Source organism: Bos grunniens, chromosome 11 (genome assembly GCF_055505025.1).
Source record: "Bos grunniens cultivar Pamir isolate PY7600 chromosome 11, Bosgru_T2T1.0, whole genome shotgun sequence".
Taxonomy (NCBI): domain Eukaryota; kingdom Metazoa; phylum Chordata; class Mammalia; order Artiodactyla; family Bovidae; genus Bos; species Bos grunniens.
This window is the reverse complement of record NC_141175.1, coordinates 96,034,588-96,049,435: the sequence shown is the minus strand read 5'-3', so window position 1 is coordinate 96,049,435 and position 14,848 is coordinate 96,034,588. Positions and strand designations below refer to the sequence as shown.

At 57.1% G+C, this 14,848-nt stretch overlaps 1 protein-coding gene across 9 annotated transcripts in view; it reads left to right on the top strand.

Annotated features, from left to right (window-relative positions):
- Window positions 1–14,769, top strand: part of SFXN5 (sideroflexin 5) — a 129,358-nt gene extending 114,589 nt beyond the window's left edge. For 7 of the 9 annotated variants that reach the window (XR_015137278.1, XM_086327600.1, XM_086327605.1 and 4 more), the window contains one exon: window positions 11,760–14,769. Coding sequence is in view for 8 of the 9 variants with exons in the window: in XM_086327600.1 (XP_086183726.1) it covers window positions 11,760–11,837 (78 nt within the window). In the remaining variant the exon portion in view is untranslated. The remainder of the gene's footprint in view (window positions 1–11,759) is intronic. The other 2 variants (XM_086327607.1, XM_086327608.1) reach the window with 1 other exon arrangement.
- Window positions 14,770–14,848: the final 79 nt, after the last annotated feature.

Sequence of the window (14,848 nt, the reverse complement as noted above, 5' to 3'; positions counted from 1 at the left end):
CGAGGTTGCCATGGGAGGAAAAAAAGCTGTCTTAAAAAGGGCAGGAGCAGCCAGGGGAGAAACCTGATGAGCGTTTTCATGGACCCTGAGGACAAGGCCGTTTTGAGGAGGAGGGGGCTCCCTGCAAGTGAGCTGCTGCGGAGGAGACTAGCAGGGGTTGACAAGGCTTGGCAGCCCGGGACTGTAGCTGGACAAAGCAGCTGAGGAGGCAAAGTGGTGGTCAGGATTCTGTCTCTGTTCCAAGCAATGAGCTCAGGGATGGGAAGCCACTGGAGAACAGCAAAGAAAGTGTCACTTGCCAGTGTTCTGTGAGACGGTCAAGGGATGGGACACATCGGGTGGCCGCTGTCCTGTGAGATGGGGGGTTGGGAGCCCGGGGAGAGGGCCGTGATGGGGAAGGAGTCGTACAGCCCAGGGCAGAAAGGCCTGGCCTCCCGGGGGTCCTGGGGTCCAGTAAGCAGAGGGCCCTGGTTGATATGGTGGTGAAGTGTGATTCCAGAACATGACAGTCCTGCAAGGCAGGACCAGTACTACTCCATGTTTACAACTGGAAACTGAGGCATATAAGCAGTGTGCCCAAGGCCCCGAGTTGGTAATAACGGAGGGGCTCTGTATTCACAGAAGGATTCGAGAGCCCTCCCAGTCCACCCCCACCTTACCGTCAAGTGAGAAGGCACAGGTCTGGACCCCAGAGGGCTCCTTGCTAATTTGCCAGTGGGAACTTTCCAGTGTGTTCCCCCAGCCCTCCTCCTTCATGGGGAATCCATGTCCAATTCACAGGGACCTTCTGAAGTCTGCCTTTGTTCTCCAACCCAGAGCTGAGGTCAGGTGGGGATGGGGGCCTATAGGCCAGCAGTTTGGGTAGGAAGCTTCCTTAGGAGCTTGAGTGTGAGAATGGGGAAGCAAGGTCTGGCCTCCCTTCTGAGCCCCGGTCCTGTCACAGGGAGTGTGGGCTGTGTCCTGGTGGACCCTGGAGCCTACAGGTTAAGGCTTGGCCAAGGCCAACTCAGCCAGGCTGTGCCCAGGCAGCGATGGGCCCATCTGTATCCCTGCCGCAGATATTGGGGGTGCTTTCCCCTTTCCTTGTAATTCGGAGGCCCGTGTCATAGCCCCTGCTCTCAGGGAGCTCTGTTCTGGGGAGGCAGATAGAAACCCAATAACCAAGGAATGTCAGGTGCAGCGCAGCTAAGATGGAAATAAAGCAGGGTGCTGTGCTGGAGCTCACCCAGGGCTGTGCCAGTCGCAGAGGCCGCCCTGTGGCGTGTGGGGCCTGGTTTGTTTTGACCTTTCTGGCCCTACCCTCTCTGGAGGTTGGGGCTCTGGGCTCCAGGCCAACGTGGCCAGCTCTGTCCTCCCCCAGACACACATACACACACACACACACACACACACACACACACACACACGTGCTGGTGCCTAGGGTCCCTCAAGGGAGATGTCCAAGGTCCAGTCTCCGGGCCCGTGGGCTTGGCTGACCTGGGGATGATGAACGTCCCTCCCGCTCTGACAGCCAGTGTTCCCCACCTGGGAGCACTTCCAATCCCGTTTAATGAACCTCTTGTCTCCCCACAGCAAGAGGCAGCACCTTTGCCAAGTGCCCCGCCCGTGGCCCTGCCCGCTCTGTCTCTGTCTCTCTTTGTGCCTCTCTCCCTCGATTCCTCTGGGCTCTCCCCCACCCCATTCCCCTCTCTTCCCCCCGCAGTTCCCCCGGGAGCTTGGGGGGCTGGGGAACCGGGCAGCACATACAAGCCGGAGCCATTGTTCGACAATCTGTTTTTGTCTTCATCTTGTTGGCAGGCGGCAGGAGAGGAGCAAAAGGTTAATGAGACACTGTGCAGCGGGATTACCGCGACGGCGAGCGGCGGGCGGGCGAGCCAGCCGTGGTGACAGGGAACTAATTAGGAGCAGTTTAACAGGAGGAAAAAGTGAGATCTCCTCTTCACCAACTGTCAATAATTAGCTGGTTTGGTGAGGTTGAAATGTGTCCACAGGAAAAGGTGGGGCTTTTCTGTGGACGAGTCAGGCTCGGGGGTCCAGGGGCCCCTGGGGGCTCTGTCCTGTCCCTAGGTGGAGTTCAGGCTGGGGGCTGCCCCACGTGCCCTGGGTATGCCCTCCTCACCTCTGCCTGGCATCCCCCCACCTCAACTCTCTGTGTGAGTTTGGGCTTCACCCCAAGACCTCCATTTCCTTTGCCACAAGATGAGGGGTTGGAAGTAAGCTTTCTCCTGGTTCTGTCCATTAAGATTCTGGAAGTGAACCCATGAAACTGGGCCCTGGTACTGGAGCCAGGAGAGCCAATGGCGGGCTGTAGGACCTTAAGTCAGATGCTGACTGTAGGGTGCTTCTCTGGTAGTGTGGGTGCACCACCCTCTGGGGCCAGGCATGGCTTGTGAATGGTGCTGAGTGGCGAATGGGCAGAACCTTCCTTGGAACATGCCTTGGGGCCCCTGGACCCTGACTCAGCTCCTTAGCCCTCCCCGCAGCAATAGGGGTGGGAGCATAGGAAAGAGTGGCTGGACTGCTTCTATAGGGCCGGGGGCTCCCCAAGTGTGTACATGTCTCTGTCTCTCCCCTGCACCAGCTTCGCAGGGTCTGTGTGGGGCCAGGAGTCCGGTTCACCAGCAGCGAGGGTTGCATGTCTCTGTCCCTCCCCCGCACCAGCTTCGCAGGGCCTGTGTGGGGCCAGGAGTCCGGTTCACCAGCAGCGAGGGTTGCATGTCTCTGTCCCTCCCCCGCACCAGCTTCGCAGGGCCTGTGTGGGGCCAGGAGTCCGGTTCACCAGCAGTGAGGGTTGCATGTCTCTGTCCCTCCCCCGCACCAGCTTCGCAGGGTCTGTGTGGGGCCAGGAGTCCGGTTCACCAGCAGCGAGGGCTGTTGCCCTGTGGTTGCTACTGTGGATTGTTGGTTTGTTGGCCCCGACACCTCAGCAGGGAACCCCCCCTCTGCCCCTCCAGGCTCTGCCAAACACCTTGACAGGAAGAAAAGACATCATCTGAGCCCCCCAGGGCTTCCTGCTCAGAGCTCCCCCATCAGCCCTGCTAACCCCCACCCTCTCCCTCTCAGCCGAGCCCTTCCTTAACTCAGCCCTGGAGGGCCCAGGGCACCAGAAGCTCAGGGCCTCCCATGTCCTCACTCTAGTCACCCTGGTCTCAGAGATTGGCTTTTAGAGCTCACGTGCATGCTCTAGATGAGGTGTTTGAAGGTCAAGCTTAGCCATGCCCCTGCTCACTCCCCTACTCCTCCCAGGTCCCCCTCCCAGCTTCCATAGTTAAGAAACAAAGAGGCACACCATCCCTGTATGGGAAAAAATATGGGTACCCCCAGTGGGTACCAGAGCTTCCACCATCTCTCTCCTCATCACTAGCCCCAAAGTAAATGATAGCAACTAGCTTGGCTGGAAGCTGTGACCTGCCAGAAATAAATGTCTCTCCTAGCTTGCCTCTTTTTCTCTGAGAAAGCCTTTGAATTCCCAACCAAGAATGGAGAAGAGTTGGGAATGAGCTCAGGTTCATATTCAGGTCTTTCCAGGTGGAACTAACGGTAAAGGACCTGCCTGCCAATGCAGGAGACGTAAGAGACATGGGTTCGATCCCTGGGTCAGGAAGATCCCTTGGAGGAGGGCATGGCAACCCACTGCAGTATCCTTGCCTGGAGAATCCCATGGACAGAGGGGCCTAGTGGGCTATCCATAGGGTCTCAAAGAGTCAGACACGACTGAACTTAGCATGCAAGCTGTTCTGGAAGAGGTTCCTTCTCCAGGAAGTCCTCCCTGATGAGCCCCACTAGGATCTGTCTCACCCCACACGTGTAGACTCTGGTCACATGTTTCCTGCATCCCAACTCCCTCCCCAGGATGGTAGTACTGTCTCCGGGTATCGCTAAGGCTAAGAACTGGTGCTATTTAGCAACACCTAATGCAGAGCATGGCTTATCTGGGCTCACCTTGACTTGATTGCTTCCTGCTTTTCCCACTCTTCCAGGGCTGACACGAGACCAGAGCGATGTCTAGGAGGCATCGTGTCCCTCTTAGGTCCACCAAGATTGACCATCTCCCAGAGCAGGTGTTTCCTCCCCTCCAATCTCGAATCCATTTCCTACTTTGCTTGGAGATGTTTGTTTGGGGCTTTTCTCCTTTACTGCTTTAATCAGTCCCTATTGAACTCTGAAGCGGGCTATTTTTGCCATCAGAAATCTGCCGCCTCCCCGCCCGCTGCTTTCTTGGAGTTTGCCCACAGGACCCCCCAGGAGGGATGGATGGGGATGGCAAAGCCGCTCGGAGCCCAGGAACGCCAACGCCACCTGTCACGTTGCCTGTTCTGCACACCCCCACCCCAAACCTGCGCGTGCACGCAAGCCCACACACGGGCACGTGCACGAACATGCACACACGTGCCCTGGTGACAGGCGTCAGCAGGGCCACCTCTCAGGCCATCCCTCCCCAGTTCTTTCCAGGACCTTCTAGAACACCTATCTAAATAGAGGCCAGGAAGGAAGGAGGCTTGGTTATGCAAAGCTTTTGCGGAGACAATTAAACGGGTCAGTATATGTGAAGTGTTGCGGGTGTACCTGGCCCACAGCAAGGGCTCAGTCCTGTGAGCCGTGAGGAGACACAGGTAAGCAAGACCTAGGCTGGTGATGGGATAACCATGGAGTCCTGCCTTCCTTAAGCAGGTTTTCTAAGCCTCCAAAGGGTTCTCTCATCCATTTCTTGGTATTATCCACATTGCAGCCCCAGGAGTAGAAAATCTCCCCACCACACATACGGGGAAACTGAGACCTGAAGAAGATGGGGGCGGTAGAAGGATTCTGAGATTGGCCCACCAGGGGGCCCCTCAGGAGCTCCAAATGGGGAGGGAGCTCTGCACATTCCCTGGATGCACATTGCCTGGCGGGGGTTGGGGGGTGGGATGGAAAACATAACATAAGATTCCCAGACTTGAGGAGTTCAGTTTGGTTCAACTTTTATCAAGGACTGACTATGCACAGGGTGACCGAAACTACCCTGAATGGCTCACACTGACGTGGGGGGCGGACCCAGGATTCACAGCTGGTAAGAGTACGAATCAGTGCGTAGCTGGGGGTGTGATGGAGAAGAAACAAGTGCCCGGGGCACCAGGGGCGACAGCAGTGGGTTTGGTCTGAGAAGATCAGAGGAGGCTTCCTGGAGGTGGCAGGCAGCCTTAGCGGATTAGGCCTCAAAGCTTGAACACATGATGGAGAGGAGTTGGTGGATGAGGAGGCAGGAGAAGGTGGCAGAAGGCCTTGAGTGTCCAATCAATGAGTCTGACATTCATTGGGAAGGCAGTGGGGCCCAGCGCCACCACTGGAGGCCTGACCCAGGGATCTGGGCTCAGGCCCCAGCTGCTCCCAGCCCTGGCCTAACACCCCTGTCCTCTGAGAATGCTCAGGGTGATGCTCAGGCCTGGGTGTGCATATCTAAGCAGGACCTGAGATCTGCCCAGCCTTGGTGAGAGAGGGTGGTTTGCGGCTGCCCAGTGGGCAAGTTGGTTCCATACTTGGCAGAATTGGACAAGTTGGTGCCGGCTTGGGCTTTGGATCTGTGTCAATGTCGCCACCACCTGCAGACCCTCAGAGGCCCAGACCCCTGACCAGGAGCAGGAGGCAGCTTTGAGCCATGTCACAGGGTCATGCGTATCACCCCACCCCCTGCCCAGTGCCTTTGAAAGGGAGGCAGAAAAGCCACCAGAAGAAAGGCAAGGAGGAGGAACTTCTTTGTAGTAGGTAAAAGCCCCAGAGAATGGGGCACAGACTGGGGATCCAGTTTCCTGTTTATGTCTCAGCACCTTAGCTCCAGGTTCAAATATGTAAACTATCTGCTGGCTGCGGGCTGCAGGTGTGTGTGCTCCCAGGCTGCAGAGGCAGAGGTGGCCCCACATACATTCCTGCCTCTGCCCCCCATCCAAGATGAGCCAGGAGACAGAGGCAAATAGCTCAGGGTTAACCCTTCCAGCGCCACCAAGGAAGCCCATCCGGCCGCTCTAGGGTGCTCCGGGGCCAGTGGGCCTGGGAGTACTCTGGGGAGGCTGGTGCTTCCTGCTTGCTGCCTCTGACCTTAGATGTAGCTGGAAGTCTGGGGCTATCTGCTCCAAGGGGAGCAGAGTCTGAGCTGGGTCTGGAGACTAGGGTGGGGCCTCGGCTGGGGAGGGCATCTGGATGAGGCTGTGGGAGCCAGGGTGCAGTTCTGCCTGGCAGTCCTTGAGTGTGAGCAGGACAGCACTGCTCATCTCAAGGCAAAGTGGGGCTGTTCCCAGCAACCCATTTCTTCTTGACACCCCCAGTTCTAGGGTGGGATACCATCAGCCAGTGCTGCTGGATCACTTCAGCCAGGGCTCTGGCTCCCCATCCTAGACATCCCTTCTCTTGAGGCCCAGGCTGCTGGTGGACAGGCACCTGGGGAGGGGTTTGTCAGATGAAGGAAGGGACCCATAGGTTCCTGCAGGCCCCCTGGGCTGCCTGCACTGGGTCACCCTTCTCCCTGTGGCCACTCCTTGTCCAGCCTTCTTTCTCCTTGTCACCTCCCCAGAGGAGGCCCTTCAGAGCTTCTCTGTGGTCAAGCCCCTGCCCTTGGCCCCCTCCCCAGGGATTCTAGTCTTCTGGGCTGATGCTAGTGGCCTCTGCTTGCTACACTCACTCCTCTCACTGGGCCTTGGCCTCTCCCTCCATCCACAACCCACCTGTGAGCCAGTGTGGCCATCACACCATTTGTTCTGCTGCTGACATAGCACGTGAAGCAGGGGGAGCCCCAGAGAACACATTCCCGGTCTCTACTTCGGGGCCCTGGAGCTGGTTAGCTGCCCTCCCTCAGTACCTGAATCACATTCATTTACCAGCACAGCCTTGGATATGATTTCTGTGGAGGAGACTCAGGCCCACCCCACCCCCCACCACCAACCGCAGAGAGGTGATCGTCAAAGGGTGGGTAGCACAGAGGTCCCTGCCCCGGCCTCCCCTGCTGGGCCCAGTGGTGAGGACCCCCAGTGGTCCCAGCATCCGTGAGTCCACGAGATGCTGGGGCATTGGCTCAAGCCCCAGCTATGGTCAGAGAACTGGAGAGGCCTTAAGCAATGACCAGTTGAACTGGCCCGTGATAGAAGCGAGAGGCTAAGTGAGGGTTAGGAGTCCTCCTGGATTCTAGGGGGTCACCAGATCCCACCCAGATCCCGGTGCCAAGACCAAAGACTGAAGCCTCTCAGTCTTCGCCGGGGCCGTTCTGTTTGCCTGATGTCCATGCTGCTGTGGTCTGTGGTGCCCTCCGTCACTGTCTCTGCTCCTTGGGCTGGACCCCCAAGGCCACCATCATGGGCTTGTTCCCTACACCCACCCCTCAAATGTGCCTGTTCCCTCGGCCTGGCGCCCTCCCCTGCCATCTGCTCTTCTGGGCAAGCTCCTCTACTCCGGGGCTTCGACTGTGCTCTCACATCCAGGGCTCACTCTTCTGCCCAGGGCCCTGCCCAGAGCTCCACCCCCAAGACCTGCCTGCCTCCCCCTCTCCTCAGCCTGGGAGACCCAAGCCTACCACACCCCCACTCTGACCCGCCCCCCACATTCCCCTCCTCTGAGAATGGCGTCACCAGCCACCCCGGCTCCCGAGCTAGAATTAGGAATCATCCAGTGCACAGTCATCCTCCACACCTCCCTCTCACCCCCACGTGGAATTGGTCATCAACTCCTATGGCTTTTGTCTTCAGAAAGGATCCCCGCACACCCTCCCGTCAGCCCCCACTGGCGGCATCCTAGGGAAGACCTGGCACCTTTCTCTGATGCCTGAAGCTGCCGCCTCACTTACTCCTCCATCCCACCCCCACCAGCAAGATGGGGATCTTGGACCACCCCTGCTCAGAAGCCTCATGGCTTTGCCCTCAGATAAAATGCTGACATCTTCAAGTGGCCTACGAGGGCCTGCCTGTCCCAGCTCCGCCTCCATTTCCGCCACATTCCAACCTGTCCACCGTTGCCCACACCAAACATGCCATGCTGGCCAGCTAATGCTTTTCTCTTCCCCAGCAAGCTTTTTCTGCCCTCTCTCATCAAAACGCCCATTTCTTCCTGGCTTCCCTCCCCTGAGAAGTCTTCCTTTCCTGTTCTTTCATCGGTGCATGGTAACCCCCAATGCGTGGTAACTCCTCCCCAGTTGCCATGGCACTTTGTCTCTCTGGAACCCATCTGCTTTCCTGTCTGACTCCTCCCCTAGACTTGAAGCTTCTCAAGGGCACGGGCTGGTCTTGTCCATCTCTGTGTGCCCAGCCTGGTGTATGGCGTTGGCAGCCATAAGCATCCGCTACTTAAGAGCCGACTGAATTGAAATGAGAGGAAAAGCCTTAGATGCCATCTGTCCCCAAGTGCCTGCTCCTGAGTTGAGGGCCTCGACCACCGCCCTCCCCGGCAGCCTTCCCATTGCCTGCGTCTCCCCCCTGCTTCCCTCCTACCTGCTGTCCTCAGCTCAGTGGGGAGCTGGAGGGGGGAGCCTGGGTCTGCGACAGCTCCACTGAGAGGATGAGGTCTCGGTCTCCACCAGGGCCAGTGCTCTCCAGGGAACGGGCCGAGGAGGCTGTGGCCCTGGCCCGTGGTCCTCCACCATGGTGGTGAGCAGCCTCTCTGATTTTAATGCGGGACTCAGTGCTTCAGTGAAAGCCGGCATGGGAAGTTGCTAATAATGGCACTAAAATAAAATATGCTACATCTGTTATGGGTAGCAGAACAAAATTAGCTGCTCACACCTCTGACATCCAAGATGTCTTAACTTAAAATACTCCTTGGCTTACTTTACATCATTTACTGATTATATTTAAAAGAAATACAATTTTGCAATTACTGTTCTTTCCAGCGTGATATCTATGCATCATTTTCCTTTTATGTTTATATATTTCTCCTTCATTAGTGCAGTCTGAAGGGTGATTAGGATTCTTCAAACATTTTACAGAGGTTAAACGTTGATTAAGATTTAATTATTACTGTAAATAGCTTGGAATGACATATGGTGCAAAAGCCTGACATATGTGCATTTGAATAAATGAAGTGCTATTTCCCAGGATGCCTCAGTAGCTGTTTAACAGCTTTCCCGAAGGGTTATGTTACACCTCATGGTAAGATTGCTGGGATGTTATATTTTGTTGGTTTTTGCAGCTGAAAGCTAAGAACAGTTTTCCAGTTTTTTAAAAACATTGAATATTTTAAATACCTAAATTGTTTTGCACAAATTTTTGCTAATTTGTCTAACTAGGTTAAACATTTTCAAAAGCATTTAGATTTTTAAGCGTGGGCGCTGTGCATTGTGTCAGTGGCAGCATGGGGACGAGGGGAGCCGGTGGGGCGGAGAGGACTCGGAGGCCAGCAGGGTGTGCAGGGAGGAGGTGGTTCGAGGAGAGCGGGTGGGGACGAGGCCTGGGCCCTGAGCCTGGTTCTTGCCTCTTTGGCCTTCTCAAGTGGGCTGTGTATCGGGGTACCAGAGACCACAGGGAGAGGGTCCCTGCCAGCTGCAGTCCACAGGGACTCTTGTCTGGCCTCAGACCTGAGTTCTCCGAAAGCTGGGCCAGGCTATGGCACCTCCTGCCTGCTCCCCAGGGCTGCCATGTCTTGATATATAGCACGTACCTGGGACCAGGCTCAGCTGAGCTGACTGGTGCTTCCTGATTCAACCCAGGGCAGGGGTCAGGCTGGGGCTCCTCACGGAGCCTCCCTCCTGGCTCCCTCAGGTTTAGGGGCTCCGGCATCCCCACTGGCTCAGCCCCCAGAGCTGTGGGTCAACATCCGGGCTGCTGTGGGGACTCCCAGGGGACCCCGCCCTCCCAGTACTTTCTGCCTTTCTTCTTTCCACTCATTGACTCAACACTTGAGAACACCTGCTGTCTCCCGGCCTTGAGGAGCAGGATGCACAGCAGCATGCACTCGCTGCCTCATGGAGCTTGCGATCTACCGTGGGAAGAGGAGCAGGAGCAAGCAGTCAGCCTCAAATCATGTGCTACAAGTGTACAGAGGGAGGCAAGTGTGGGGCTGGAGAGGTAGCCACACCCAGCCTGGATGAGGGAAGATATCTGAAGCAGCGGCCTGGAAGCTGAGCGGAGGACCAGGGATTCAGAGTAGGCCAGGCGAGGAAGAGGCAGAGGGGCAGCTCAGGCAAAGACTCGGGGTGTGAATAAGCCAGTGTATCTGAGGCACTGTGATAGGCAGGTGTGCTGTGTCTCCAATCCCACGGACAGGGTGGCGAGAGCGAGGCAGGGTCTGGGTCCCTGAGGGCAGTGGTGCAGGTGAGCCCTTTCATAACAAAGAGAGGCATGATCGGACTTGCTGCTGAGAAGGCTCACCCTGGCTGTGGTGGAAGAGGGGCTGGAAGGGGTGAGACAGTGAGGGGAGGGAAAGAGAGTGGAGGTCTGGAAGACCTGCGGTCCCTGGCCAGAGCACCGTTGGACGGTGGTGTGAAGCTGGGGTCGGGGAGGAAGAGACGAGGAATTCAGTTCTGTTCTAGATGGGTTGAGTAGAAGTACCTATGGAGCTGTGCGCAGGGAAGAGGGACCCCCAGACCCTGAGAAGCGTCCAGTAGGTGTCACAAAAAGGGAGCTGGCAGTAAGCTTGGAGAGAAAGACTTTTGTGGAGGGGAGTGGAAACAGAAGCCAGGTTTGCAGTGGGCTGGGAAATCAGTGGGAGGTGAGGAGCTGGAGCTGCCCTTAAAGGAGTGGACAGTGCCTTAAAGAAGCGAGGTTGTTATGGGGGGAGAGAGCCCCAGTGGTAGCAGGAACACGACCTGGGGTAATGGAGGGTGTCAGATGGGAGGTTCTCTGCTGATGAGCAGGAGTCCCTGAAAAGGTGGGCAACAGGGTGGGCCATCTGGCAGTGGTCTCCAGTGTGGGGTCCTCCGGGGGCAGGGATAGCCACAGTGGGGCAGCAGGAGGGCAGATCCGGAGCAGAGTGAGAACACAGGTAGGTCATGGGTTTGACAAGAAGCTGAGGGGTGCCTCGTGAGGCCTTCTGTTTTCACTCCAAGGTAGGAAGATGAGTGGGAAGCTGAGGGCGGGGAGGCTGAGGAGAGCAGAGGAGGCTTTAGGCGGCCTCTGCGGAGAATGGGAGATGGAGCTGACCAACCATATGGCCCAAGGGTGGGGATTTTCTGGCCACTGTGAGGGTCAAGCCAAAGTCAAGGACAGTGAACTCTGAGCAGTCTCTGCTAGGTGGTCAGGTTCAAGTGGGGAGAAGGTAGATGCGTGATGGAGCTGCTCCTTCTGCCAGTCAGGCGTGAAGGGCCTTGCAGCTTGGAGAGGCTCAAGTGGTGGCCTCTCACATCCAGCTGGAGGGGGAGGATGTGAAGACAGCTCTAGAGAGTCTGGGGCTGGGGTCGGTGGTCTGAAAGCAGATAGGAGAGTGAGGAGGGTGCTTGGAGGGACAGAGGATGGTGGAGTGCAAGAGGGTGGGGTTTGGATTTGAGTTTGGGTGGAACATCCCTGGGGGACGAGGTCCTTGGAGATGAGGGAGACGGAGAACTCAGAAGGTAGGACTTTCCCCTACATGGACGTGCTGGCAGCGGGTGAGGTACAGCTTTGGCTGGAAGGGGTGTCGTGAGCCCCTAAGCAGAAGGGCAGGAAAAGAGGAAGATGCGTCACGAGGTGGCACGCATGGGCCCTGGTTGGGGGCCGGGGGCAGAGGAGAAGTGGCAGCACCAGGAGGTCCTGACCGCTGCTCCCAGCTCCCCACTTGTCCCCTCCCTCCCGTCCCCTCACCTTTCCTCTCTGCTCTCACTCTCTCCTCAGATCGAAACAAGCCAGTTAGAGCCTGAGATCGCCCAGGCCACGAGCAGCCGGACAGTGGTGTACAACAAGGGACTGTGAGCAGTGGCCGGCCGGCCTGGGGACAGAGCGTTGTCCAGGCCCGGAGTTGGGGGCAAGGAAGGAGTCCTGTGGGCTGCACCTGCAGGGAGAGACAAGCTGACCCCCACCCCTAGTCCCAGGCCACCTGGGGGAGCACTCCCCCCACAGTGGTAGGGAGACTAATCTATTCATGAATTAACATAAGGGAGAAGAATTCTGACACATTTACTATAAAAAATAATCAAGTGCATTTCTGGGCCTTACGTGGGGTTGTCAAAACTCTACTTAGCACAATTATGTGTGAAGCTGAAAAATTGTAGAGTGCCCACGGGGTAGGGTTAGGATCCTTTTATACTTGGTTTCTTTTTTATTTTTAATCAGAATCAAGCCTTGGTTACAGCTGCCCAGAGGCAGCAGGTGGTGGGAAGAGGAGAAGGCCTGGGAGCTGGTGGTCCTGGTGGCTGGGCTGCTGGATTTAAGATGCTACTGAGGCCAGGCCCGATGGCTGCCTGGGCTGGGGAGGGGAGGCAGGCAGATGAACCAGCTGTGAGGAAGTTCCTCAGGAAGTGGCCCAGGAAGTCAAGGGGCACTGGAAGATTCCTTGGGCAGCTGGCTCTGAGTGTGGCCAGCCTGCATTCACGCCTCTCCTGCAAAACCAGTTCCTCTGCATGAAGCCCAGTGACACACTTAGGCTGTTGTCACCCTACATGGAGCCCTCATCCACGTGGGACCCGAGATGGTTCCGGCTCCAGGCAGGAGGCCCTAAGAAGGAGCAGTATTTGGCGGAAACTGTGCCTGCATTCTGGCCTCTGTGGGAAGGTCTTCCTTCCAGGCACAGGCTGGAAGCAGGGTGTTGGGGCCGAGGGTGGGGCTGGAGCCAGGCTGCCTGCTGTCATCTCCAGCCACCAGGTCGGCTACCCAGCTCATCATTTCCCGAGCAGGAGGGTCTTATGCCCAAAGCCCAGATCTCTAGGCATCGACCTGAGAGTGTCAGCCCTGGAACAGCGGGCCCTGGCTCTGGCACTCATGGGCTGTGTGACCTTGGACAAGTGTACTCCCTTCACTGAGTCTCCACTCTCTGTCTGGAACCAGAGGACTGTACGGAGGCGTTCCCACCTGCTGTTTCAGCTAGACTTCATCTTTGCCCGTCCTGCTCAGTGGCTGGGCAGTCCAGGCACATCCCCAGTGTGGACACTGGACTGGGAATGGGGCAGGCTCCTTCGGAATGGCCAGCGGTTGGCCTCAGCACCGGAACCTTGCCCTTCTGTATGTGAACATCCTGGGAGCACGTGACCTTTGCCAAACACCTCACAGTTCTGGAGCAGGGGGCAGAGTGCCTGCCTGGGCCTGCGTGTGCACACGTGCCCGTGCCATCGCCTCTCACTGTGCACAGGTCTCTGAGGCCCCTTGCTGCTGGCTCCCACTGGCAGGCCAGAAAGAGGAGAGCTCTGCAGGAGCTTTGCAGAGGGAAGCAGGGCCTGCGGTGAAGATGAACAGGATAACCCCCCTGCCACACCCCCGTCTGAAAGGCCCAAAGAGGAAGCCTGGCCTCCAGGCATCCCTCACCTGGCCCTAGCTGGAGTGGAGCCTTTGATATGCTCCCCTGGTGACTTCACCCTGAGAGAGAGACGTGGCCAGAGATGAACACACACAGGGGCAGGAAAGGACAAGTGCGGGGCAGAAAGTGTGTGGCCATGGGCGGCTCTTCCTGTCTTTAGGGCAGGGTGGTTGTGAGGTGGGCCTCCCACAGGCATTGACACCGCGTACCCCCAGAAGCCCCTGCTTCTCTCTCCTCCCAGCCAAACCCTGATGCCCCCCAGCTAGCTCTGCAGGATACTGCTCTGAGGGCTCCTCACTTTCCAAAGGAGCAGCCCATCAGTAAAGGCAGAAGGCGGAGACAAGCATGGAGGGCATGAGCAGTGTTGGACGGGCAGGTGGTTTCAGCTAATCCCCCTGTAATGGGAATGTGCCAACTACTCGGGGCTGGGCATGTCTGGGGCCTCTCTTGAAAAGCTCACTTCAAGCTCACCTTGCCCCACCTCTCACAGGGTCTTGTTCTTTTGCACTTTACCTTGGGACCAAAACTGCCCACCCCAGCCCCTCTCCCATCCCCTCCTGGGCCCTGGCAGAGACGGGGGTCTTTCCAACTCGGTCTGTGTGCTTGCTGCCCCAACCCTGGGAGCCCTGTGGCCTCGGCATCTCATATCCTACTTACATTGTCTCCTGGGTGATTTCTGGTCATGCTCCCAATGCAATTTCATGTGAGCTAAGAGGGTTTCTCCTGGAGAGAGGGGAGTGAGGGGTGGGTGGCAAAGGATCCTGATAGCTCAGGGTAATAGTGACAGAGATTCAGGTGGCCATGCTGCTGAGTCCTGGTCTGGCTGCATTAAATACCGTGAGGGTAAACTTTTGGTCAGCATCCACCCTCTACCCTGCTGAGGCCAGAGGACAAGAGGCCTCGTGGGCAGACTGGTTCATATCTGGAATGGAGGCTGAGGCAGGACCTACTGAGGGCAGGGCCTGGCCCAGCTGTGCCATAGCACAGGGCATGCCTGCCACTGACTCTTGAGCCCTGATGTCCCAGCCTACCCTCCTCTGGTCACTTCAAACATTCCCTCAGGCTGGGGGATACCCTGCTGCTATCCCAGAGAGTAATCTGAGCGCGCAGGGATTAAAAGCCCAAGACGTCGAGATGACCGACCGGCCCCGTTTCAATCCCTGACTGTGAGCCAGCGGGTCTCCTGTCCTGATGGCCTGAGAGGAGAAGGGCCGGGGCACGGAAGCAAGGTGGTTTTCCAGCCCTGGGTCAGAGTGAGCGAGGCACCAGCACACATGCTGCGTTCCCTCCCAGGGTACTCTGCAGTGTCTTTTTAACCTTCTCAGAAAATTTCTCAAATTCTGTGATTTCTGTAATACTATTGAGCTGTGGGCAATAAATGATGGATTTAAGGCATCAGGGTTTGGCTTTGTGAATTGTGGGTGGGAAGGGTGGGGGTGGGGAAACAGTGGCAACCAGCCAACAGCTGACTGAG